Below are 26,945 nucleotides of genomic sequence, written 5' to 3' on the forward strand. Positions count from 1 at the left end.
GCGAAACTCTTTCCGGTGGAAAGCTGCGGTCGCCCAGAGCTTCACGGGACATGTAGTTCCGGCCGAAAGCCGGGTGGGCGGAGTTCCGCCGTGAATGGACGAAGCCTTCGCTATTGTCCCGCCCCCCGCTCTTCTAGGCGACAGTCCGTGAAGAGGCTTCGGCTAGCCGGCGTCCGGGACGCGCTGTCAGAAGGAGGCAAGTCGGGGGCGGGGCTCCAGTGTCTGAAAGCCGCGGTGGAGTATCGTGACCCACGCACCGCTATCTTCGGGGTCCGCGGGGGGTACAGGTCTGTGGCATTTTGGTGTCCGCTTCACGCACTGCAGGCTCAGTGTCGCTGCGGGAAACGCTGTCCCCTTCCTCCCGGGACGGGCGCAGAAGCCTGGGGCTCTGTCGGACCCCTGCGACGCTGTCCCAGCCGCCCAGTCGGCGTTGGTGGTGCGGGGCTCCGCGGGTGGGGGCCGCGCACCGCACCCCACCCCCACCCCCAAGCGTCGGGCCACTTAGTGCTCGAGTCCTCGCAGGCCCGGTTCCGAGAGATTTCTCCCGCAAAGGGGTCCGGGGCAGGAGGAGCGCGAGTGACTCTGCCTTTCCATGCCCGCGTCTTGCCTGCGTCCCGGTTCGGTCCCAGCAGCGCTACGTCAGAACCGGGTTTTTCAGAACAGCGAAATATTTACCATATTTGCCAAGATCTGGTTGGCGGGTGCGACTGTCTAGGGAAGAAATGCCGAGAAAATGCTGGCGTTTTGTGTTGCGTTCTTTATCAAAAATATGTTTCGGGCTTTTTGGTTTCTCCAGGATATTTTCTTTTCTTTCTTTTTCTTTTCTTTTTGAGTCCGTCTTGCGGTTTAATTCTACAAATTCTCAATTGAAGTGTGGCCAAGGTTTAAGAGAATCATATCTATCTTCTAAGTCGTTAGCGGTTTGGGTTCTTCCCCCCCCCCCACATTTCTTTCTTTCTTTCCTTTTTTTTTTTTTTCTGTTTAAATCGCAGCTTTACCACGGTAAGAGCCCTCACATGGCACATGGATTCAATGAACAAATATTTATGAAGTGGCCAGTATGTGTCCAGCAGTGTCCCCACTGCTGGGGACGCAACGGTGGTCACGTCGGAACTATCTTTCTTGGAAACAGGCCATGAACAGAGTCAGATACAATACCAGGTGGTACGTGTCAAGGACAAACGTTAAGAGAGGTTAAGAGATGCGGCACGTTGGTTGCAGGTGGAATTGGATGGAATGTTCCCTTTTTCGAGAGGGAAGGTTTGAGAAAAGACCTTTCTCAAACCGAGGGATGTGATCCTTTATTTGTGATCCTGTATCACGTCCAAACTTTCTCTGCTAATCCCGCGGGGACGTGATTTCGGTCAGAGGGACAAGGGCTGAGGCTGGAGTAGTGCCTGGAGCAAGACGGGAACAGGAAAGGAGGTAGCGTGGCTGCAATCAACAGGAGGGGACAGTTAGGAGGGGACATGGGAGAGGTGAAGGTTCTTAGGAGGACTTTTGTGTTTCCAAACGGTGTTAAGACCGGAAACCACTGGGAGAGTTTAAGCAGAAAGATTAACTTTGATGTGGCTTACACGTTTTAAAAGCACTATTTGAATTGTAGTCTTGAGGCTGAAAGGGAGATGGGGAAAAGTGGAAGCAGACAGACTAGCGAGGAGGTGCTATCTCCTATTGCTGCTGTGACAAATTGCAGTAAATTGACTCTTAGAACAATACATTTGTATTGTCTCTACAGTCGTTTAGGTCGGAAATCTCACTAGGCTACAATTAAGATGTCAGTAGGGCCGTGTTCCTCTTAGAGGCATGAGGGGGAAATCCATTTCCTTGCCTTTTCCAGTTTCCAGAAGCCACTGGTGTTTCTTGGCTCCTGATCCCTTCCTTTGTTTCCGAAGATAGCAATACAGTAGTATCTTAAAATCACTCTCTCTCACTTTCTCTGACACTCTTGTCTCCCCCTCTTATAAAAAAACAGTTGTGAATTACATTGGATTCACCCAGATAATCCAGGATAATCTCCTCATCTCAATGGTTTTAGTTTAACCACAGGTGCAAAATCCCTTCTCTTTTGTCAAGTAAAATACTCCCAGGTTTTGGGGTTTGTGACAGGAACGTCTCTAAGACCAGGTGAGAGAAGCTGGTGCTTCGGACCACTTCTTGGTGATGGGGGGTGGTAAATGGTCCAGCCTGGATGCTTCAAAGGTACAGAATTGACTCATCAGAAGTGGGGTGTGAGGAAAAAGTCAAGATTGATTGACTGCAGAATTGGATGAATCATTTGGAGCAGGCATCCCCAAACTATGGCCCGCGGGCCGCATGTGGCCCCCTGAGACCATTTACCCGGCCCCCTGCCGCACTTCCAGAAGGGCCACCTCTTTCATTGGTGGTCAGTGAGAGGAGCACTGTATGTGGCGGCCCTCCAACGGTCTGAGGGACAGTGAACTGGCCCCTTGTGTAAAAAGTTTGGGGACCCCTGATTTGGAGAGTCCTGCAATGTGAATAACTATGGCTAATATGTCCTAGATTTTGCAGTTTTACTTCTTAATTCGCAGTTTCTCTGTTAGTTTTGCAAGATGTTGGTTGGTATTTCCAACTGATTTTGAGATTCCTGAAAGTGGGGGTCATTTCTGATTTTGCCCCTTAGTTTCTAATGCCTGGCACTATGGTAAGCCCTATTATTCAGTAAATAATTATTATGAATAAAAGAATGCTAAACTGGAATCTGCTTATTATGTTATATGCAGTACTGTTTGCAAAATGCTTTAAATGTATGTCTAGGTATGTAAATGTATTCATCTCTATACCGTTCACAAAAATTAGGGGATATTTCAAAAAGAATATGAAGCGATAAAATATCCCCTAATTTTTGTGAGCAGTGTAGATAGTAAAAGTATTGCACACCATATGTGATGTTTACATTAAAAAAAAAGACCATGTAGTTTTCTCCATGTGATGTTTTTTATTTTATTTTATTTTTTATTTTCATTTTTTGTATTTTTTGTATTTTTCTGAAGTTGGAAACGGGGAGGCAGTCAGACAGACTCCCGCATGCGCCTGACCGGGATCCACCAGACATGCCCACCAGGGGGCGATGCTCTGCCCCTCCAGGGCGTTGCTCTGTCCCAACCAGAGCCATTCTAGTGCCTGAGGCAGAGGCCAAGGAGCCATCCCCAGCGCCCGGGCCATCTTTTGCTCCAATGGAGCCTTGGCTGCCGGAGGGGAAGAGAGAGACAGAGAGGAAGGAGAGGGGGAGGGGTGGAGAAACAGATGGGCGCTTCTCCTGTGTGCCCTGGCCGGGAATTGAACCCGGGACTTCCGCACGCCAGGCCGACGCTCTACCACTGAGCCAACCGGCCAGGGCCTCTTTTTTTTTCTTTTAAAAATATGGAATGCTTCATGAATTTGCGTGTCATCCTTGCACAGGGGCCATGCTAATCTTCTCTGTATCGTCCAATTTTAGTATATGTGCTGCCGAAACGAGCACTCCTTTTTCTTTTTAATGACGTAAAATACCTAACAGTTTATTCTCTTAATTTCTTTCCCCAAAAAATTTTAAAATCCTTATTTAGTGTTTGGTTATTACTGTTTGCCCTTGATGGAGATTTCTGTGGCATACTGAAAGTCCTTCTCCCCAAGTTATTTATTTACATATGCACACAAAATAATACATATTTTTAACAAACTTTATCTGCTAATCCAAAGATCAGTGAGTGATCAAAGTACAACTGTAGTATACCACTTTTTTTTTTTTTTGTATTTTTCTGAAGCTAGAAACCGTGAGAGACAGTCAGACAGACTCCCGCATGCGCCCTACCGGGATCCACCCGGCACGCCCACCAGGGGGCGACGCTCTGCCCCCTAGGAGGCAATGCTCTGCCCCTCCGGGGCATCGCTCTGCCTCGACCAGAGCCACTCTAGCGCCTGGGGCAGAGGCCAAGGAGCCATCCCCAGCGCCCGGGCCATCTTTTGCTCCAATGGAGCCTTGGTTGCGGGAGGGGAAGAGAGAGACAGAGAGGAAGGAGAGGGGGAGGGGTGGAGAAGCAGATGGGCGCTTCTCCTATGTGCCCTGGCCGGGAATTGAACCTGGGACTTCTACACGCCAGGCTGACGCTCTACCACTGAGCCAACCGGCCAGGGCCTGTAGTATACCACTTTTAAAGCACACGTATTAAGACTTTCAAAGCCTCTTTGGAATATTTGATATCTGAATTTCTCAGGCTTCTGTTGGCTTCAGTTTGCTGCAATCCCCGGCATTCATATTTGCCTCCCCTTTACTGAGAGTCTGTTGCTGTTATTAGGTGTGTTTTTCTCATAACTGCCTTCTTCCCTCAACTATAACACTGTATGTATCTGTCCTTTCAAAGCACTTGAGGTTTTGTTTTGTTTTGTTTTTGAAGACTGGTATAATGTATGGTACAGAGACTTTTTTTTTTTTTTTTTTTTTAAGATTTTACTTGCTGATTTTAGAGCGGGAAGGGGGGAGAGAGAGAAAAAGGGAGTTGGGGAGGAGCAGGCAGCATCAACTCATAGTAGTTGCTTGTTCTTTGTGCCTTGACCAGGCAAGCGCAGGGTTTCAAACTGGTGACCTCAGCATTCCAGGTCAACACTTTATATACTGTGCCACCACAGGTCAGGCTACAGAGACTTTTTGATTGAGCAGGAAGAGGGGATGACATGAGGATTGTTATCTAGACATTGTATTGGGGCTAAGACATTTTCAGAGGAAGGGGAAATAACAGTAAAAAATAACAATAGAAAAATCAGAATTTATATCCCACCAGCAACTTTTCTGACAACAGAATTGTTCGCTGCTGCCATCATTATTCTAACCTCTAGAGGATTTGCTTCGTTTTTATACTCTTCTCACGTAGTTAGGTGGCACCTTCCTTTAAAGTTTAACTATTATGAAAAACCCTTTGAAAGAAGGAAATGGTATCATCAGTTACAGAAGACCACTAAATGCAGAGAGAGTCGACTCCTATGATAAATAATTATTACTTCAGAGGTATGAATAGAGAACCTTTTAAAATGGGCCACAGTTGGCCCTGGCCAGTTGGTTAGAGCTTTGTCCTCGTATGCCAAGGTTTTGGCTTCTAACCCTTTTCTAGGCACACACAAGAATCAACCAATGAATGCACAAATAAATGGAAGAATAAATTGATGTTTTACTCTCCCTCTTCCCCTTCTCTCCCTCTCTTTTCTCCCTCCCTCCCTCTCTCTTCCCTCTCCCTCCCTCTGTCTATTGCCCTCCTTCCCTCTCTCTATTCCCCTCCTTCCCTCTTTCTATTCCCCTCCTTCCCTCTCTTTCTTTTCCTCCACCCTCCCTATATCCCTCCCTCTCTCTCCCCTTCTGTCTCCCTCTCCCTCCTTTCCCCCCTTTCCCTCTCTCCCTCCCTCTCTCCCTCTCTCCCTCCCTTCCTCACTTGCTCTCTCCCTTTCTCCCTCCTTCCTTCTCTTTCACTCCCTTTCCCCTTTCTCTCCCTTCCTTTCTCTCTCTAAAATCATCAATCAATAAAAAATTTTAATGGGCCATAGTTGCTAATATAGGAAATAGCACATCATGGATAATCAGTGTTACATATAGAGCTCGGCTCTGAGAATTTTTGTATTGCAATTATGTTGAAAAGATGAAGAAAATAAACTGACGATTATTTCTCTGCTGGTAGAATGTAGTGTACTGCTCTGGAATCAAATGCTTTGTTATTACTGTGCTACAATAATGGGAGCATTAAATTTTTCCCTGTCAGCAGATTAGTGTTGTAGCTGATTTGGGTCATAAAAATTACAGACTTTGAGAAAATAAAGTAGTAAATTCATTTGTTAATGTTTTCAGTGTTGGTAAAAAAGAAATTCTAGTATTGATTTACAACAGACAGTCATATGCAGAAAGCATCCCCTCCTTTTTTTTATCTGAACGCTATTTGAACTTTTTTATTGTAGTTGTTTTTTATTTCAAGTAGTCCTGGAAGCCCTTTAATCAGTTATCGCGTGTTCTACATGTCAAGGAAGAAGAGAGTTGGGGACACGGGAAGGAGATGGTAAGAGGCAATGTGTACTTGAAATTCTCACAGCAGCTTACTGGTTGTATTTAGTGAGCCTTTGTTCCTTTCTGTTTTGGCTTCTGGTACCTTGCATTCTGCAAAGGACAGGTTAGGAAACTAGGAGAGATGACTTTTCCTTTTCTTTCTAGTTTAAAGTAACCTGAGCAGTTTTTCTAGCATTAAGAAGTACAGCTCAAAAACAAGTTTGACTAAGAGATCCTGCATTGCTACCAAAATCCCATTTCTCACTCTCCCAACAATAGTATTAATAGCATTTAAAACTCATGTCCCGTCTCTATCCAAATTTTTATCTTCACGTTTCCTTAAATTTTCTTTTTCCAGGTAAATATTGATGAGCAGGCAGTCTCTTTCAAGGATTGGTTTCATCTAGGATTTGATTCCGATTTCTCCAGACTTAATATTGAAATAGTCTCTGTATAAAAGGTGTCTATTATTTTTGAAAATCAACAAATGTATATTCATATCTGTATGTTACAGTTGATGTGTAATCATATCATGCAGCTGTTCTTACATTTACATAGATTACTTTTGCAAAGGTTTATAAGAAACTGGTAACACTGATTGCTCTAAGGGAGCAAAGGGGAGACTAGGACTGGGGTTTGGAAGGATATACCTTATTCTATATAACCTTTTCTACATTCGAAATCCCACTGTGTATGTATTGCTTATTAATTTAAACCTAGGAAGGAAAAGGTTGGTTTCCACCATATGTAATGTTCAATACCTTTTACTCTGTTCCCAGTGCTCTCCTGGGAGAAGATGGGGAAGGGCTGCAAGGTGGTGGTGTGTGGCTTGCTGTCTGTGGGGAAAACGGCGATTCTGGAGCAGCTCCTTTATGGGAACCATACTGTTGGTGAGATTATTTTTCTGTAGTTTCTCTACAGGTTCTGGGAACTCCTCGGGGTCTGCTGTTGGTCATACGAACCTAAAGATGGGTGACAGACAGTACACAGAATTGTAATCCAGAGGGACCAAAGGGTCATAGAAGTCACTAGACATTGAGGGAGGAAAAAATAGGGGAGAAAAGAAAATAGTTTTTATGATAGTGAAAAACTCAAGAGTGCCTGTTATAAGTTACTATATCCTTTATATATATGTAGTTCCTTTTGTTTTTACATCGTGAATAGTGGTCTCAGAGTCATAGAATCACTGACTTAAGAATACACTAATGATCTCTTTCTTTTTTTTTTCAAAAAATTTTTTAAAGGTATTTAATTTTTAAAAAATTTTTTATTTTATTATTATTACTTTTTTACAGAGACAGAGAGTCAGAGTGAAGGATAGACAGGGACAGACAGACAGGAACGGAGAGATGAGAAGCACCAATCATTAGTTTTTCGTTGCGCGCTGTGACACCTTAGTTGTTCATTGATTGCTTTCTCATATGTGCCTTGACCGTGGGCCTTCAGCAGACCGAGTAATCCCTTGCTTGAGCCCGCGACCTTGGCTCCAAGCTGGTGAGCTTTTTGCTCAAAACAGATAAGCCCACGCTCAAGCTGGCGACCTCGGGGTCTCGAACCTGGGTCCTCAGCATCCCAGTCTGATGCTCTATCCACTGTGCCACCATCTGGTCAGGCTAATGATCTCTTTTTTCTTATTTCAAACATAACTTCCCAATACTATATAGGTTTCAAAATGGAGGAAGCAGCTGTTTGCTGCAAAATGACCTAATTTTGTGAATTCGCTTATCTCATTCATTTAGTCATTCATTGAGTTAAATCAGTATTAAATACTTGCTCTATGGTACAGGCTGTGATGAGGCCTGGGGAGAATACAGAGGTGAAGAAGTCACAATCTTTGGCTTTAAGGAGGTCACAGTTTAGTAAGAAGGACAGACATTACAAGTTAGAATGAAATGAGGTTTAGGTTAGATGAGTAGAATCATAGACCTTTGAAGTGTTTATCTCTGGCAAGTAGCTTAGAGCAGTGGTTTTCAACCTCCGGTCTGTAATTATAGAGGCTCTATAATCTTCTTACACCATCAGAGTGGTTATTTTTTTTGCAGACTGGCAGGAAATTTCTGGCAGGGTGGCACTAGTCCGCGGACTGGCGGTTATAAAACACTGGCTTGGAACACATTTGTCTTACTTTTATTAACTATTTTGATGAGCTCTGCTTCTCTTCCACCACTCCAAAATATTTAATAATTTTGGTTAAATCCATATTTGGTTGGGGTTTTTTTTTTTGTTTCTGTGCCTGCTCTCAAGCCGGTGACCTTGGGTTTCACACCTGGGACCCCAGCGTCCCAGGTTGATACTGTATCCACTGGGCCACCACTGGTCAGGCTGCACTATTTGTTCTTAATTTCTTACCTCCAGATTCTAATTTACGACTATGCAAAAAATAAATCATGACCAGGGGGAAATAAATTCCCTTTACCCTCTTAAAATGTCAAACAGCTTTTATTTATGGAGGCTGTATTTTTTTATATTTTTACTGTATTGGAAATTGAAATAGAAATTCAAAAATGTATTACTTAATAACAATAAACTTACCACATGATAACATTTTTATGAAAAATAATCATATCTTCAAAAACTTTAGTGAGAGAACATTGATTTACATTTTTGAAAAATCTAGGGCCTTGCCTGACCAGGCGGTGGCGCAGTGGATAGAGCATCGGACTGGGATGCAGAAGGACCCAGGTTTGAGACCCCGAGGTTGCCAGCTTGAGCGTGGGCTCATCTGCCTTGAGCAAAAAGCTCACCAGCTAGGACCCAAGGTCGCTGGCTTGAACAAGAGGTTACTCGATCTGCTGAAGGCCCGCGGTCAAGGCACACATGAGAAAGCAATCAATGAACAACTAAGGTGTTGCAACGAAAAACTGATGATTGATGCTTCTCATCTTTCTCTGTTCCTGTCTGTCTATCCCTCTCTCTGACTCTCTCTCTGTCCCTGTAAAAAAAAAAAAAAAAAAAAAAAAAAAAGGAAATCTAGGGCCTGGCCAGTTGGCTCAGTGGTAGACCATCTACCCAGGGTGTGGATGTCCTGGGTTCGATTCCTGGTCAGGGCACACAGAGGAAGTGACCATCTGCTTCTCCACACCTCCCCCTCCCCCTTCTCTCTCTCTCTCTCTCTCTCTCTCTCTTTCTCTTTCTTTCTCTCCTGCAGCCATGGCTCGATTGGTTTGAGCTCATTGGCCCTGAGTCCTGAGGATAGCTCCATGGAGCCTCCCCCTCAGGCACTAAAAATAGCTCAGTTGCAAGCATGGTCCCAGATGGGCAGAGCATCAGCCCTAGACAGGTGGATCCTGGTTGGCGTGCATGTGGAAGTCTGTCGCTCTATCTCCCCTCCTCTCACTTAGAAAAAGAAGAAGAAGGAAAAATAAGCACTTTGTTTATTTACTGTAACAAATACCTTTCATTTTAAGGAAGTTACTGAGTGGAAATATGATTCTTACATGTAGTAAATAGGGAACCTAGAAAGCCAACAACCTCTAAAGGACAGGAAAACACTCAACAGTTGGTACAATGTGCCTGGCCTGTGGTGGCACGGTGGCTTTAAAAAAATTTACAAAATAAATAAAAATAATTGGTACAATGTAATGATCCCATATCTGTACACATAAGAATAATTTCTTTCTCATCTCAGGAATGGAAGACTGTGAAACAATGGAAGATGTGTATATGGCTTCAGTGGAAACAGATCGGGGAGTGAAGGAACAGTTACATCTTTACGACACCAGAGGCCTACAGGAGGGCGTGGAACTGCCAAAGCATTATTTCTCATTTGCCGACGGCTTTGTGCTAGTGTACAGTGTGAATAATCTGGAATCCTTTCAAAGAGTGGAGCTTCTGAAGAAAGAAATTGATAAGTTCAAAGACAAAAAAGAGGTAAATGGGTATGGTAAAAATACCAACTATGAATTATAATATTATTCAAATTGTAACATGAAATTTGGGACTGTTAAAATATTTTTAAAGCATCAAATAGTATTCACATTCTGTAGAAACAGAGGCCTGGATACATGGAACAGAAGGACAGCTGTCAGAGGGCTGGGGGTTGGGAACTGGATGCAAGAAGGTAAAGGAATCAGTCAGAAAACATATACATAACACACAGACACAGGAAACTAGTGCTAGCCAGAGGGAAAGGGGCTTTGGGGACAGGTGGAAGTGGGCAGAGCGGGGCGGGGGAGGAAGTGGGGACAGAGAGGGACTTTGCTCGGGGCTGTGGGTACCGATACATTGGGCAGATGCTGCTTTATTGAGTTGTACACATGAAACGTGTATGGTTTTGTGAACCAATGTCACTGCAAGAAAGTCCATTTTAAAAAGTAATTTTAGTCCTGGCTGTTAGAGCATTGTCCCAAAGCCCAGAGGTTACTGGTTTGATTCCTCCATCAAGGCACGCACAGGAACAGATGGATGTTCTTGTTTGTCTCTCTCCCTCCCTTCCTATCTCACTAAAATCAATAAATAAAAAAAAATTTAAAAAAAAGCCTTACAGTGAGTATGGCCATAAAAACTTCAGTATAACTGTATGTACTGGCAGTATTTCTCTAACTGGCAGAGAAAATGAATTATATTTGGTTTTGTCTACAGTAGCATTCAGATACTGACTTCACAGAGAATTCCTGTAAGAATCCATTGCCCACAATACATTCAGATTCACAGCCTTCCTCCAGAAGAAAAAGTGTCAAACACAGTCAAAGGAGTATGAATTGGAACCTCCATGATATGCCCAGAAAATAGCAAAAGAAACTTGAATGTGACTCATGTAATTTGCATATGGGCATCTATGCCACCTTTGTAATTAGAGAAGAAAAGTATGTGCAAAGGTCTAACACTAAGGTGGCTAATGAAGGAGAGATTCCCTCTCCCTCCCAAAAAGAACCTAACGAGAGCAGAAGCGTATTTACATTGTGGAAGGAGTTGAAAGTTTCTGGAATGATGAGCTGTCCTCCCAAGTCTTGACAATATCTTGCTGTCTGGAAGAGAACCAGTTTGTCATCAGCCAAGATACACACTTTATATTTCCTACCGTATGTCTGTTTTGCATAGTGATGGAACCCAGAGCTAATCAGTCACAAGACTGGAGTTAATCCAGTAGACTGTTCTTCAGCTGCTGGAAATTAGAACTCACATCTGGGAAGATAGTACTAGTTATGCCAAATGAGATCACAAATTTGACCATTTTATTAGAAGCGTTCTTCTAATGTTCACAGGCGAAAAGGGAGGTTAAGTTGAAATAAATGGAAACCTCCCTTGCTGTGAACTGATTGCAATATCTGATAATAACTTCAGCTTTCTTGGTGCAGAGCGGTTGCCTGGTACTGAGTCCAGCTTTAATAAGCAATAACTAGTGTAATTCTAGACAGGATTCAGTGGCCGGAAAATAAATGAGATTAATAGCAATTGATGTGAGACCATACACATCAGTTTCACTCCAGCCATCAACAGGGTTCTAAGAATCAGGCTCAAAAGCAGTATTTGTTTCTACTGATGAGAGTGGGCAGTGTTGTGATGGTAACCACACTGCATTTGCAGGTTGTCTCCATATAAATATAAGATGTACAACTTAGGAGAAATTGAACAGCAGGAAAGTCACTCCTTTCTTCATGGGAGTGGATAAACCCAGAGAAATGAGAACATTCCAATACGATATCATAATTCTCTTTTGTTTCCATTAATCTTAAAATAAATTTACATAAGATTTAATATTTTATGCTCTCCAGAGAATAAAGAGTATGCATATAGATTTAACAAAAAGAATTGTATTCACCATATCTGTAATCTTCTTTTTTTTCTTAGCTCAGGAAATACAGCAGTGACTGTGTTCATTTGGGACCAGCATTTGACTTTCTTCTACCTTGGCCTGTTACCATGTATAAATTGAATTTTAGGGACTCCATGTTTCAAGTACTATGTAGTTAGTTCATATTGTGTGGGCTCTTATTTTTTTCTTTTTTATTGAATTTATTGGGGTGACGTTGGTTATTTTTTTGATTTTTTACAGAGACAGAGAGAGAGAGTCAGAGAGGGATAGACAGGGATAGACAGACAGGAACGGAGAGATGAGAAGCATCAATCATTAGTTTTTCGTTATGCATTGCAACATCTTAGTTGTTCATTGATTGCTTTCTTATACGTGCCTTGCCTGCGGGCCTTCAGCAGACGGAGTAACCCCTTGCTTGAACCAGCGACCTTGGGTCCAAGCTGGTGAGCTTTTGCTCAAACCAGATGAGCCCGCGCTCAAGCTGGCACCCTCGGGGTTTCGAACCTGGGTCCTTGGCATCCCAGTTCGACACTCTATCCACTGCGCCACCGCCTGGTCAGGCCTGACGTTGGTTCTTATGGCTCTTTATTGTCTCCTAGGCTAAATAGGATTCTTGTCTTCAGCCTTACCAAAAAAACTCCCAAAACAAAACAAAACAGTAAATAATTTTTGGATTTCACTCATTTAACACTCAAAAATAAGGTCCTTACCATGGTCTATAAAGTCTTATATGACTTGTCCCATGCCTATCCTTTTCATCTTATTTTTTTTAAGCAAGAGAGAGAGAAAGATAGGAAGGGAGAGAGATGAGAAGCATCACATAGTTGCATCACTTTAGTTGTTCATTGATTGCTTCTCATATGTGCCTTGACTGGGGTGAGGTGGGGCTCTAGCCGAGCCAGTGACCCCTTGCTTAAGCCAGTGACCATGGGATCGTTTTGATGATCCCACACTCAAGCTGGTGACATTGTGCTCAAGCTGATGAGCCTGCACTCCAGCCGGCGATGTCGGGGTTTCAAACCTGGGACTGCAGCATCCCAGGTCAACGCTCTACCCACTGTGCCACCACGAGTCAGGCTACCATTCTGTCCTTTGTACTCTGCTGATGTTGGTCTGCTTTCTGTTTTTCCAACATGATAATGTTGTTCTATTAAGTCCTCAATTGCTGGTTCCCGTGCCTGGAATTTTCTTATTACAGATCTTTTCCAGATCTTTATATGACTGACTCCTCACCACCTAGGAGTACATTCTATTATATAATGTACTGGTTAACAGCACTGACTAGATGTTCTTAACATATATTTTTACATTTTATTTTTATGTCAAACTTTTTATGTTGAGATAATTGTAGATTTACATGCAATTTTGAGAAATAATAGAGATCTTTAGCTAGCTTTCCCCAATGTTAACATCGTTCAAAACTATAGTACAGCCTGACCTGTGGTGGCGCAGTGGGTAAAGTGTCAACCTGGAAACGCTGAGGTTGCCGGTTCCAAGCCCTGGGCTTGCCTGGTCAAGGCACATATGGGAGTTGATGCTGTCAGCTCCTCCTCCCTTCTCTCTCTCTGTCTCTCTCTCCTCTCTAAAAGTGAATAAATAAAAAAAAAAACTATAGTACAATATCACAGTCAAGACTCAGAATATTCCCATCACCGCACGGATCCCTCACGTCACTGTGTATAGCTACACTCACTTGTCTCCCAGCTACCTCTCCCCTTCATCTCTGACGAACACTTACCTGTTCTGCATTTCTATAATCTTGTCACATCAAGAGTGTTAACATAAATGGAATCATACAGTATATAAGCTTTGGTGTTGGCTTTTTTCACTGAGCATAATTCTCTGGAAAGTCATCCAAGTTATTGCATGTATCAGTATTTTATTCCTCTTTATTGCTGAGTGGTATTCCATGGTATGTATGTGCCAGCGTTTGTAACCGTTGACCTGCTGAAGGACATCTGGATTGTTGGTATTTCCTTTTATTGTTTTGAATTCTTATTTACTTTGTGAATAGATAGCAATATTCACGAGGTTCAACTTTCAAAAGATATATAAAAGGCAAGTAACAAACGCTGGAATGCTCCCCTTCCATCTGTTTCTCATCGTTCTCAGCTGAGCAGTAAGTGCCGTTATTCTCTGGAGTAACCTCCAGATTCCCCGCCTTCCACAGAGTTGAAGGACGAGTTCAGTGAACACTCATACACCTGATACTTGAATCTTGGCTCCACTTCTCAACTTTTCTGCCTCAGTTTCCTTATCTGTAAAATAAGGGTAAGGAAAATTGTTATGTTTTAAAATAGTGGGAAACTGTATTTCCAAGGTCCTGATTTTTTTATATATACAATATCTACAAATATATGAAGGTAAATAGGAAGGAGTCTGAGTGGACTTTGATTTTTGTTCTGATTTTTGTCCTTCCATCTTATTTAAGGGAGTCTTAATGGCTAGAAATTATATGAATATGAGTGCTCTCCAGAAAAAAATTCAATTTAGAAGTTTTTCCAGTTAAGGTATCCATCATCTGACTAGTGACAGTAGGTTTTTATTTTATTATTTTATTTTTAGTTATTCCATTGATTTGAGAAGAGGGAGAGGGAGAGAGAGAGAAAAGCATCAACTTGTTTTACTCAGCTGTTCCATTTTTACTTGTGCACTCGTGATTGTTTCTCGTGTGTGATCTGACTGGGGACTGGACACTCAGCCTTTGCACTCTGGGACGATGCTCTATCCACTGAGCAATCTGGCCATGGTGACAGTGGGATTCTGTCTTGTTTTTTGAGAGAAAGAAGGGTGAGTAAGAAAAAGATGGGGGAGGAGGAAGGAGAGAAGGAAGGGGTTATATCATTGGTTTCTTCTCATATATGCCCTGACCAGGGCTCAAACCTGTGATCTCAGGGGTCAAGCCAGTGCCCTCGGGGTCAAGTCCACGCCCTCAGGGTCAGTCCCTGACTGGAGCTCAAGCCTGCGCCTTCAGGATTCAGCTGACAACCCTGGGATTGAGCTGGCGATCTCAGCAGCTCCGGGACAGTGCTCTACCCATTGAGCCACTGGCCAGGGCATGACAGTAGGAATTTAATAGCAACTCAAAAAGTAAACCTTTTATGGTCTAACCAAGGAAGTAAAGGCTTACATAAAGAACACAACAGGCCCTGGCCGGTTGGCTCAGCGGTAGAGCGTCGGCCTAGCGTACGGAGGACCCGGGTTCGATTCCCGGCCAGGGCACACAGGAGAAGCGCCCATTTGCTTCTCCACCCCTCCGCCACGCCTTCCTGTCTGTCTCTCTCTTCCCCTCCCGCAGCCAAGGCTCCATTGGAGCAAAGATGGCCCGGGCGCTGGGGATGGCTCTGTGGCCTCTGCCCCAGGCGCTAGAGTGGCTCTGGTCACAACATGCGACGCCCAGGATGGGCAGAACATCGCCCCCTGGTGAGCAGAGTGTCACCCCATGGTGGGCGTGCCGGGTGGATCCCGGTCGGGCGCATGCGGGAGTCTGTCTGACTGTCTCTCCCTGTTTCCAGCTTCAGAAAAATGAAAAAAAACAAACAAACAAACAAAAAAACACAACAGCCCTGGCTGGTTGGCTCAGTGGTAGAGCGTCCGCCTGGCATGCAGAAGTCCCGGGTTCGATTCCCGGCCAGGGCACACAGGAGAAGCGCCCATTTGCTTCTCCACCCCCACCCCCTCCTTCCTCTCTGTCTCTCTCTTCCCCTCCCGCAGCCAAGGCTCCATTGGAGCAAAGATGGCCCGGGTGCTGGGGATGGCTCCTTGGCCTCTGCCCCAGGTGCTAGAGTGGCTCTAGTCGCGACAGAGCGACGCCCCGGAGGGGCAGAGCATCGCCCCCTGGTGGGCAGAGTGTCGCCCCCTGGTGGGCGTGCCGGGTGGATCCCGGTCGGGCGCATGCGGAAGTCTGTCTGGCTGTCTCTCCCTGTTTCAGCTTCAGAGAAATACAAAAAAAAAAAAAAAAAAAAAAGAACACAACAGATACCACCGTCACAGATCCAACAGTTCATTCCCAGGGTTAGCCTAAGAAAGACGAGCCCTGTCTTCAGCTGCTGTTCCAAAACACAGGAAATCAAGCTCTCCCTCCTTTTGAGCAGATTTAAGACTCCAGAAACTTGGATCCATAGCCTATTTGGCTGTTCACCAGATGCATGTGCATCATTAGCTGGTGAAAATAATGTATCATCTCTGGAAGGAACAGGATTAATAGAAAACAAGAATACTCAAACCACATTTTTACCAGAATCACATTTGCCCAAGAAACCAGTTTCACAAATATTTTCTCCTGCCAATCTAAATTTAGAAGAGAGAAAAAGGACTCTTCCACTTTCATTGAAGCCTGCAGACAGAGATCAGAGGCAGATGGGGTGAAATGCTTACCATCCCTGCCAGCTGTGGTCAGATGTCCATTATCTATTAGCAGCAGCAGGCCAGGGAGTAAGCAGTACCCCAGCTATTGAATTCTGGCTGGCTTGCCAAAACTGCAGGGGCTAAAAAAAAAATACTTTCCTTCCCACCTTCTAAGTTCTTCTAGCTGGGCTAATAATCAAATTAACAGGACCGATTAACAGGAGAAATAAAATATTTTAATATATGAGTACAGGGAATTCACATACGCTTGAAAATTCCAAAGACAGTGAGGCAACGTTGAGTACATAGACGTTTTGGACAAAGGAGGAGGGAACCAGATCTTAGATTTGAAAAGTAAGGTGAGTTACAGGTGGCAGAGGAAGAGTGGCGGGCAAATTCTTGCTAGGCGGCCCTGGCCGGTTGGTTGGCTCTGCGGCAGAGCGTCGGCCTGGCATGGGGGGGACCGGGTTCGATTCCCGGCCAGGGCATATAGGAGAAGCGCCCATTTGCTTCTCCACCCCCCCCCTCCTTCCTCTCTGTCTCTCTCTTCCCCTCCCGCAGCCAAGGCTCCATTGGAGCAAAGATGGCCCGGGCGCTGGGGATGGCTCCTTGGCCTCTGCCCCAGGTGCTAGAGTGGCTCTGGTCACGGCGGAGCGACGCCCCGGAAGGGCAGAGCATCGCCCCCTGGTGGGCAGAGTGTCGCCCCCTGGTGGGTGTGCCGGGTGGATCCCGGGCGGGCGCATGCGGGAGTCTGTCTGACTGTCTCTCCCCGTTTCAGCTTCAGAAAAAAAAAAAATAAAAAAAAAAAAAAAAAAATTTCTTGCTAGGCAACTGAGAAACAGCGGGACACGGGTATCTAGCAGACAGGTACCTGCTCGGAGCCTTCCTGTCTGATGCTAGGGTGACCATGCCGACGTTCCTTTCCCCGAGCAGGGTTTGCTATCGAATATTTTAGGCCAGAGAAGGGGAAGAGTCAAAGGGTTTTTTTCTGAGTCTTGTTTTTTTTTTTGTTGTTGTTTGTTTGTTTTATAGCAAGAGACAGACAGGAAGGGAGAGAGATGAGAAGCATCAACTAATAATTGTATCACTTTAGTTGTTCATTGATTCTCATATGTGCTTTGACCGGGGCAGTGGAGGGGAGCTTCAGCCAAGCCAGTGACCCCTTGATCAAGCCAGCGACCTTGGGCTTTAAGCCAGCAACCTTTGAAGCCAGTGACCATGGCATGATCCTACACTCAAGCTGGGGACCCTGAACTCAAACTGGTGAGCCTGCACTCAAGCCAGCAGCAGCAACCTCAGGATTTCAAATCTGGGTCCTCAGCATCCCAGGTAGACACTCTATCCTCTGGTCACCACCGGCCTGGTCTGAGTCTTGTTTCTTAATAACCAGTTTAAAGTCAGTCTTTTTTCTTTAGACTTTTATTCATGGATTTTAGAGAGAAGTGGGGGGAAGCATCCACTTGTCGTAGTTGCTTCTCGTATGTGCCTTGACCGGGCAAGCCCAGGGTTTTGAACCAGTGACCTCAGCGTCCCACTGTGCTAAAATGAGTATTGCAAAAGGCTGAACTTTTGGTCCCCTTCATTTTCAATGTACAGGTCTTTTACCCTCTTTGTTAAATTTATACCTAGATATGTTATTATTTTTCTTGTGATTATAAAGGGGATTTTATTTCTCTTTTGAATAGTTTGTTGTTAGGGTATAAATACAACAGATTTTTATATATTGATTTTTGACCTGCAACTTTACTTGTTTGCATATAATCTCTAATAGTTGTTTGGTGGTCTTTAGAGTTTTCTATATATCAAATCATATCATGCACAAATAGTTTTCCTTTTTCCTTTTCCTATTTGGATGCCTCTTATTTCTTTTTTATTATTATTTTAATTTTCAGTTATAGTCGACATACAGTATTATAGTTTAGGTGTACAACCCAGTAATTAGATATTATATAACTTACTAAGTGATTATCCTGATAAATATGGTCCTCATCGGACACCATCCATAGTTATCAGCATACTGTTGACTGTGTACTCCCTGTGCTGTGCTTTACATCCCACGTCACAGTTTGTACTTCTCAGTCCCTTGACCTTTCCACCCATCTCCCCAGCCCCCTCCATGTGGCAGCCATCAAAATGTTCTCTGTCTATGAATCTGTTTCTGTTATGCTTGTTCACTTATTTTGATTTTTAGATTCAATTGTTGATATGTATTTATTGCCATTTTATTGTTCATATATTTTTTATTCTTCTTCTTAAAGAATACCCTGTAACATTTCATGTAACATTGGTTTGGTGGTGATGAGCTTTAGCTTTTTTTGTCTGGGCAGCTCTTTATATGTCCTTCGATTCTAAATGATAGCTTTGCTGGGGAGAGTAATCTTGGTTGTAGGTCTTTGCTTTTCATGACGTTGAATATTTCTTGCCACTCCCTTCTGGCCTGCAGTTTCTGGTGAGAAATCAGCTGACAATCTTGTGGAAGTTCCCTTGTAGGTAACTAACTGCTCTTCTCTTGCTGCTTTACTTTGTCTTCAACCTTTTGCATTTTAATTATGATGTGTCTTGGTGTGGGTCTCTTTGGGTTCATTTTGTTTAGAACTCTCTGTGCTTCCTGGACCTGTATATCTATTTCTTTCAGGTTAGGGAAGTTTTCTGTCATTATTTCTTCAAATAGGTTTTTAATTTCTTGTTCTCTTTCTCCTTTCCTTCCAGCATCCCATGATGCAAATGTTGGTACATATGAATTTGTCTCAGAGGCTCCTTACACTATTTTTATTATTATTATTCTTTTTCTTCTTACTGTTCTGATTGGATATTTTTTTGCTTTCTTATATTCCAAATCACTGATTTGCTTCTTGGGTTTATCTACCCTACTCTTAATTTCCTGTAAATTATTCTTTGATTAGTGTATCCTTCATTTCTGACTGGTTCTTTGTTATGGTTTTTGTATCACTTTTTATGCTTATTATTTCTTTAAAAATTTTTTTTATTCAGTGAGAGGAGGGGAGGCAGAGACAGACTCCAGCATGTGCCCGGACTGGGATCCACCTGGCAAGCCCACTAGGAGACAATGCTCTGCCCATCTAGGGTGTTGTTCTGTTGCTCAGCAACTGAGCTCTTTTTAGCACCTAAGGCAGAGACCAAGGAGCCATCCTCAGCACCTGGGCCAACTTGCTCCAATCGAGCCGTGGGTGTAGGAGGGGAAGTAGGGGAGAGAGAGAGAGAAGAGGGGGAGGGGTGGAGAGGCAGATGGGCACTTCTCCTATATGCCAACTGGGAATTGAACCCAGGACATCTAAAGTCCTCACTAAGTTCCTTGAGCACCCTACCATTGTTTTGAACTCTGTATCTGGAAGTTTGCTTGCCTCCATTGCATTTAGTTCTTTTTCTGGAGATTTTGCCTGTTCTTTCACTTAAGATGCGGTTTTTTGAATCTGCATTTTGGCTGCCTCTCTCTTGTTTCTATGTATTAGGAAGAGCTGCCAGACTTGGTAGAGTGGCCTTACGTAGTAGGTGTCCTGTAGGGACTAGTGGCATAGCCTAGCCAGTCACCTGAGCCTGGTGCTCCAGGTGTGCCCTGTGTGGGCTGTGTGCACTGTACAGTTGTAGCTGAACCTTGATTGCTGTTGGGGTCACTGGGAGGCGTTGACGCCCAGGCTGATCGGTTGCGAGGACCAGCTGCAACTACTGTGGAGGAGCTGCTAGGCAGGAGTCCACCCTATGGAGCAGGACTTGCTTCAGGAGGGCTTTGGTGCTCCTCACCAAGTCTGCCCCTTGAGTGTGTCACAATCCAGTGTGGTAGTGCAATCCAGTGTGGTCTGAAGCTGTCCACCAGGTGGTGCACTGGCATTAGGACCTCCTGGGAGGTGCGGGGTCAGTCACCACCTGTGCCCTGCCTGGGGCCATCCAACACTAGCTAGAGTGATGTGCAGATAGATGGCTGTTAGTTGTGCTGGGCTTGGAGGTGCTCAGGAGAGGCCAAGCCAGCTGCCGCTAGTGAAAGTCCTGGTGCCACTTAGCAAGAGGTACAGGGTATGCAGAATCCAGATGCTGCTTGTTTGAGAGACTTTAGGAAAGTCTGAAGAATGAGGCGAGAGAGGCCATTTGTATGGACAAGCCACTGGAAATGGTTTGCGTGGGCCTGCAGGTTGAGTGGGGCAGGGTCTCAGGGAATCACCTGGGCGGGGCAAACAGTGAGAAAAACTCAGATATGGCACCTGTCTGCTGGCTCTGGGGGGAAGGGGCTCAGAAAAAGAACAGTGGCCTCTGCCAGCACTTTTATCTGGCAGGAAGCTGCTTCCCCAGCTCTTGTTCTGATGCCAGACAAGCTATTCCTCCTTATATATCCCTGGTTCCTTTCAAGCTGCTGCCCTAGTGCTGGGGCCCAGCATGAGTCAGGCCATGAGGAAATCTGTGCACGGGCATTTTCCACTATGCCACCGCCTGGTCTGTGCACGGGCCTTTTCAGAGAAACTGCCTGGGACTCCAGCTGCCTCCATCTCACTCAGCCATAATCCCCACAGCTTTTTACAGCCAGAGCTATGGGGGCTTCTCTTCCTGGCACTGGAACCCCTGGAGGCCTGGTGTGGGGCTAGGACAGCTCCTCAGAGTGAACCTTTGCAGCTGGTATCTCTCTCCTGATTTAAAACCACCACACGTGGCTGTGGCACCGGCGCATTCCTCTTCTCCGCCTCTTACCAGTCTCACTGTGGCTTCTGTAAATCCCTAGTTGTAGGACTTCCATTCAGCCAGATATCAGGTGGTTCTGAATGATGGTTGTTCTGTAGTTTAGTTGTAATTTTGATGTGGTTGTGGGAAGATTCAAGTACTGTGCTTACCTACACCACCATCTTGACTGGAAGACTTCCTTTTTCTTGCCTAATTGTACTCTGCCTAGGACTTCCTACAGTGACTAATCATTTACGTTTACTATTTTGTACATTTTAGGGTGTCGTTTTGAGTCAAAGTGTAAATTTATTGCCTTATAAAGGGGAATAGAGAGGAGCTGGAGGATTTGTAGAGGTTTGTTTTTACTTAGACAAGACATATCATTGTTTATATGCTAATAGGATTCACTAGAAGTAAATTGATACAGAAGAGTATGGTGACAAAGGAGTGACATCTTTGTCCAGGTTAAGGATGGGTTCTAGAGGATGGATCATAGGCTTTGGAAGATGGTAGGTTGTTAGGCGTGTGGCGTAAGCATGTGAGAGTTCTCTTCTAAGTGCTGTTTTCTTGCTGACATAGTACGGGATCAGCTCAGAGTAAGGTGGGGAGGCAAGAGAAGCTGGGGGTTGGAGAAGAGACCAAGGTAGATGGTTCAGTTACAGATTAAATGGAAAAAATGTAATGTATTTTCTGGAGAATTTGAGGTCAGTGGTTATGAATTTGAACCAGTCAGCAGGGTCGTGTTTTTCATCCCAGTCAGTTAAGCGGTGTAGGCAGAGTCCAGCTGAGTTAAATTTAACCATTACCAGGTGAATACAGTGGGATAGTGACTGCAGGGGGAAGAAGTTAACAGCATGGAAGCTGGGTGAGGGACTGAGGACCTGAGAGGGGTTGGAGGACAGTGATAAAAGATAGTAGAGCCAGTGGTTCGGAGGTCCTTGTGGTGGTTTAGAATTGTAGTCGGGGGTTAGGAAGGGAGCGGTTCGCATAGGATTCCTGGAATTGAGATCACAGAGGGGGTGCAGTTACACCAGCAAGGGCTAGGATGTGTTTCTGGGAGTGAACCGCTGAGGTCAGGAGGATGAGGAAGATCTTTGGAGAAGAAACTGTGCAGTTACACCAGCAAGGGCTAGGATGTGTTTCTGGGAGTGAACCGCTGAGGTCAGGAGGATGAGGAAGATCTTTGGAGAAGAAACTGTGCAGTTACACCAGCAAGGGCTAGGATGTTTCTGGGAGTGACCAGCTGAGGTCAGGAGGATGAGGAAGATCTTTGGAGAAGAAACTGTGCAGTTACACCAGCAAGGGCTAGGATGTGTTTCTGGGAGTGAACCGCTGAGGTCAGGAGGATGAGGAAGATCTTTGGAGAAGAAACTGTGCAGTTACACCAGCAAGGGCTAGGATGTTTCTGGGAGTGACCAGCTGAGGTCAGGAGGATGAGTAAGATCTTTGGAGAAGAAACTGAGAAACAAGGTTACTGGGTCATCAACATGGCTAATGAAATCACTAGGAATTATGACTGAATAGTGGGGCTATGAGCCAGGTTTGTAATGAGCAGCAACAAAATGGGGGTGGGAAGCTGGCAGTAGGTAGCAGCCAAGACTAACAGCACCAGCCTCCTGTGTTAGGGTTTTTAGGGAAGGACATTGTTGGAGGCAGCACTGAGGGGCAAAGACATCTTCATCCTCCTCCCCACTACCCCCACCCCATGGTAGTGAGAGCACCACAGGACTGAGCCAGGTTTCACCTACGCAAGGTGACAAGAAGATTCAAAGGAGATGGGCACTATAGGGAGGGGACTGTTGCCTAGGGGCGAAGTGGAACAGTCTGTGCAAGTGGGGACGAAAGAGGGACGGAAGTCAGACTGGGGATGTACGTGAATATGAAAGTCTAGGTGAGGAATGACAGGGCTTGAAGGGATAGGTCCTGCTGAGAAACGGAGGAGTATGCGAGTTGCCAAGAAATCCAGAGCTCTGGGGCCTGCTCTTCATCCTGCAGGAAGGCATGGCCATAGCTGCAGCAGGGAGCTGGCTTCAAGGCGGGAGCACAGCAAGGGCTCAAAGGTGCTGCTGGTTCAAAATTCACTCCTTAGACGCCTTCTCTGACAGTTCTTGTTCTCTCCCCTTTCCCATTACCCTGTTTCATTGTTTTTGCAGTCAGTCCCGAAATTCTGGTTATTATTTGTCCCCCCACCCCACCCCGGTTTTGTGACTGCTATCTTGGTCATATTAAAGTATCTGGTGTGTAGTAAGGATTTGAGTTTAAGTGAATAACTGATGGCTTTGCATTTACTGTAAAAAGTTCCTCTTGGCCCATACAGTCAAAAAATATTTAGTGTTTGCATCAGGTTAACTTTCTGTGACCAGGAATAATATGAACAAACCAAATTTCCCTATTCTTGTAGAACTCAGGTTCTAGGGTGTGGAACTCACAGCTCTGCAAGTCCTCTTGGTGCATTTTGAAGTACATTTAGGGGAACAACACAGAGTAGGTATAGTGAAACTGAAACACAGGCATATGTCAATCAAACCATTATCTGATTCCTAGATATTAATTTCCCCAAGTCCACATTTCATTCATACCTGAGTTATTTCACCTGTTAGCTAATTTAAAGTGTTTCATAGCAGCCTGTAGAACATCTGCATTTTGAACAAAAAAGCATTAAGCAGGGAGTGGGGTTCATGTCCTATTTTATCATTCAGGTCACATCTAAGAATTTTGCTGAAGCAGTTTGTTAAATGGGACTATTTCTCATTTGTCTAGGAACTGATATTGGCAAAATATGACCTTTTCATGCATTTTTCTTTCAGGTAGCCATTGTCGTATTAGGAAACAAAATCGACCTTTCTGAGCAGAGACAAGTGGATGCAGAGGTGGCCCAGCAGTGGGCAAAAAGCGAGAAGGTGCGGCTGTGGGAGGTAACAGTCACAGACCGGAAAACCCTGATCGAACCCTTCACCCTGTTAGCCAGCAAGCTTTCCCAGCCCCAGAGCAAATCGAGCTTTCCCCTGCCTGGGAGGAAGAACAAAGGGAATTCCAGCTCTGAGAACTAGAAATGAACGCGGCGGGGCCATTGTTTGTTGAACAGTAATTGCCTTAAGTGTCTGTGAGCATATTTAAGAGAGGCCATCTGTAGCTACTTTGATCCTTTGGAAGTCCCTAAGGAAGTAATTTAATGTACTTTAGGTTATGATTAAATTATTTTGGCTAAGTTTATTATTGCCTGATACATTTGTCCCTGATGTTAGCACCCTTGTTATTTATGTAAGTACCTATGAGTGGTAACCCCTATTTTGATGTTTCAGAAGCTATCATTCTGTATAACTTTATGTATTCTTAGTTCAGACATAATTTTGCTTTTAAAAAATTCACTAGTCTCCTAATAATTAGGATTTTTAAAAGGCATGTTTTGTGTGTGTGTCCAAACTGGATCAAAAAGAAAGCAATTTGGGTACTAAATTGAATTTTATTTCGTGGAGATCTTGCTGAACAGAACAAAACCTATGGTTTAGCTTTGTTCAAAATTACACGTTTTAGCATGACTAGAGGTAGTGGGTGGTATAAATACATTCAGACAGTTTTTTTAGAACAGTGGTTTTCAACCACCAGTCCAAAAGTTACCCACCCTGGTGTATAAAATTAGACAGTCTATAATCTTCATACAACATCAGAGTGGTTAACTGTTTCACAGACCAGCATGAAATGTCTGGCAGAGTGGCAGTTGGAAAACACTGCTAGGCACATAAGGACAGTAAAAATCCCGTTTTCCATAAGGAGCACTATACGTTCTGGAGTAGTTTTCTGGGTATGTATGTAGTTATGTGGAATAAAACAAAATGTTGGATGACAGGATGTCTTCAAGTTGGTTATCAGAGTTGGTGCCAAGGTTCTCTCAAGATTTTGGCAAGATCTGAGCAACGGGGCTCACTGTATTTGCAAATTGACAATATTGTAATTAATTTGAAAAGAAGCAGTTAACTATTTGATTTAAACGTTAAATATGAAATAAGCTGTTCAGCAAAGAAATGTAAAATGATCCAGTAAATTTTAACATCTTCAACTGAAATGCTTTTAGGTTAAGTCAGTGCTGCCACTGTGTAATTCCTTAAAATCTCTCATAAATATACACGTTTTTGGTGAAAAATGATCATTTAGGTATGGTTAAGTCACTCCCACCTTCTCTCCCACTTACTGTTTGACCTTCTGCCCTTTCCCCTATGTATCTTTTTACCTAAGTAGCTAATACTTTTACAGTTATTTTTAAATAGTACATCATCCTGATGTTTGCTTTTTCCCTACTGAACTTAGATCTATGTTGGCATGTGTCAGGTTACCAAATTCCTTTTAAAGGTTTAATGAATGTGTACGTACTATATGTGCTGTCACCCGTGCACCTGGGTGAATTTCTCGTGCAGACAGGAAGAATTAGAACTGCTGCATCCTATAGACATAAACACTTAGGCACATATGCCAAATCGCCCTCTAATGTGGCTGTACTAATTTATCCAGGAGACAACCATTTTTCATGTACTTGCCACCACAGCATCGGTAACTTAGAAATACTTTTAAAAAGGTTCGTCTTTGAAAGATGATATCTAACCTTTTCTAAGACATCTCAAAATCTATCCTGCAAGGCTCTATTATATGGAATAACATACCAATCTTAACATAGTTGCTTGATAAATGATACCAATTCTTTTAGCCTGCAATTACTTCTAGGTTGCTTTAGTAGCAAAGATCTGTCAAGAATCTTCAAATAACAAAGAGAAAAGAGAGAAAATGAATCCAGCTGTGTTAGGTGATTGTTTTAATATTGTTTATTAGCACAGTAACAAATGCAGACCGTAGTAGTCTGCAACATAAAACCAATCCACTGAGCAACTCCTAGTCCACGCCTGACAGTTAACAGCTTAAGGTATTTTACTACAGGTTTTCCCAAGTCCTGATTCAAACCTCTAATCATTTCACAATAAAGCAGACTGGCATATAAAATAAAATACTTAACTACTCATTTCCTATATGGTGTCTTATAGCCATGTGTCCATTTAATATATTTGACAGTCTCTAAAAACTGTTAAATATCAATGCTCCCTTCCAAGAAGGGAAAACAGATTTGTTTTTTTTTAAACAAAAAAGTATGTAGTCTTGGAGGGACTTCACATAAATGGCCATATGTGTAACCTGTACAAATTAAGCTGTTTTAAATTTACAGACTACAAGCAACTGAATCCAAATGTCTATTCTCTGTACTACATTTCAGCTTATATTGCATAACTAATGACAATTTTAAATGTTGCTATTACCAATTCTGTCTACCGTAGCAAGATACCTTAAGTTACAACAAAATCTTAGGAAATAAGACTGAATAATATCTGTTATAGAAATACCCTACTCTTTACCAACTCCCACCCTCCCCCACCCCTTCAAAATCATAAGCAGCTCTCTTTGTGACAGACAAATAATGTAGGAATTGTGAAAACCCAGTTTATGTAGCGTATCTCTTGGTCCACTGTCTGGCCATTCTGTCATGCTCCGCTCTGTTGGTCATATACTGGGTGGCAATACTTCCCACCAAGGGGTCGGCTGGAAGAAAAGAACGTAGATTACTTTGGAGTGAGGAAAACATTTTTAAGTTTTAGCAAGTAAAGCAGTGACAGCTTGGGAAGAACGTACTAAGTATATGTGATCAAACCCATCTTCGAAATACCACTCTACCATTTTGGGTAGTTTAAAAAACCATAGCATGCAGGGTGGTAAATTCTTATCAAAATAGAATGCTCAGGCTTTCAGTACTGGTCTGGTTTTATCTCCTTCATTCATTCCATTCCTCTCCCAGCAACCACCACCCAAATGGAGGGGTTTTTTGCTTTTAACTCATCATCTAGGGTAAATTTCAGGTAATGTGTTCATATGACCTTTCACTCAGCGGCAGCAACTATGACAGGGAATATTATGTAGTCCTCATGGCTGTTGCAATGTAACACAGTTTACCTAGAAAGAACCTGGATCTAAGTATTGTGTTTCTCTGAATCCCAAACAGAATCTTACATCACAGTGTGGTCAGCAGTAAGTATTTGGCCAAGAAATATTACTTTCAAAACTGACCACCACCTCAATGACCAGCTCTAGGGCCAAGTGTTCAGTAAACCCACAGAC

The 26,945-nt window shown here is 43.8% G+C and overlaps 2 protein-coding genes and 1 non-coding gene across 4 annotated transcripts in view; 1 reads left to right on the top strand and 2 right to left on the bottom strand.

Annotated features, from left to right (window-relative positions):
• The first annotated feature begins 28 nt into the window (after positions 1–28).
• NKIRAS1 (NFKB inhibitor interacting Ras like 1) lies at positions 29–25,907 on the top strand. 2 transcript variants are annotated; one of them, XM_066351323.1, is made up of 5 exons: positions 29–196; positions 5,941–6,038; positions 6,805–6,915; positions 9,654–9,895; positions 23,600–25,907. In XM_066351323.1, exons 3-5 carry the CDS (start codon positions 6,822–6,824, stop codon positions 23,840–23,842), a joined length of 579 nt encoding a protein of 192 aa, XP_066207420.1. In that variant the 5' UTR covers positions 29–196; positions 5,941–6,038; positions 6,805–6,821; the 3' UTR covers positions 23,843–25,907. The 2 variants fall into 2 exon arrangements, with proteins under 2 accessions (XP_066207420.1, XP_066207419.1); XM_066351322.1 differs by lacking the exon at positions 5,941–6,038 and having other exon boundaries at positions 30–196.
• On the bottom strand, positions 3,379–3,484 carry LOC136382652 (U6 spliceosomal RNA). The gene has a single exon (XR_010747278.1). It is a non-coding gene; the product is annotated as a U6 spliceosomal RNA (small nuclear RNA).
• The window catches only part of UBE2E1 (ubiquitin conjugating enzyme E2 E1), an 81,140-nt gene continuing 79,774 nt past the window's right edge, over positions 25,580–26,945 (bottom strand). The window contains exon 6 of the mRNA XM_066351321.1: positions 25,580–26,372. Coding sequence (XP_066207418.1) covers positions 26,275–26,372 — 98 coding nt within the window. The 3' untranslated portion in view covers positions 25,580–26,274. The remainder of the gene's footprint in view (positions 26,373–26,945) is intronic.

This window comes from Saccopteryx leptura, chromosome 10 (assembly GCF_036850995.1).
Source record: "Saccopteryx leptura isolate mSacLep1 chromosome 10, mSacLep1_pri_phased_curated, whole genome shotgun sequence".
NCBI classification, from domain to species: Eukaryota; Metazoa; Chordata; class Mammalia; order Chiroptera; family Emballonuridae; genus Saccopteryx; species Saccopteryx leptura.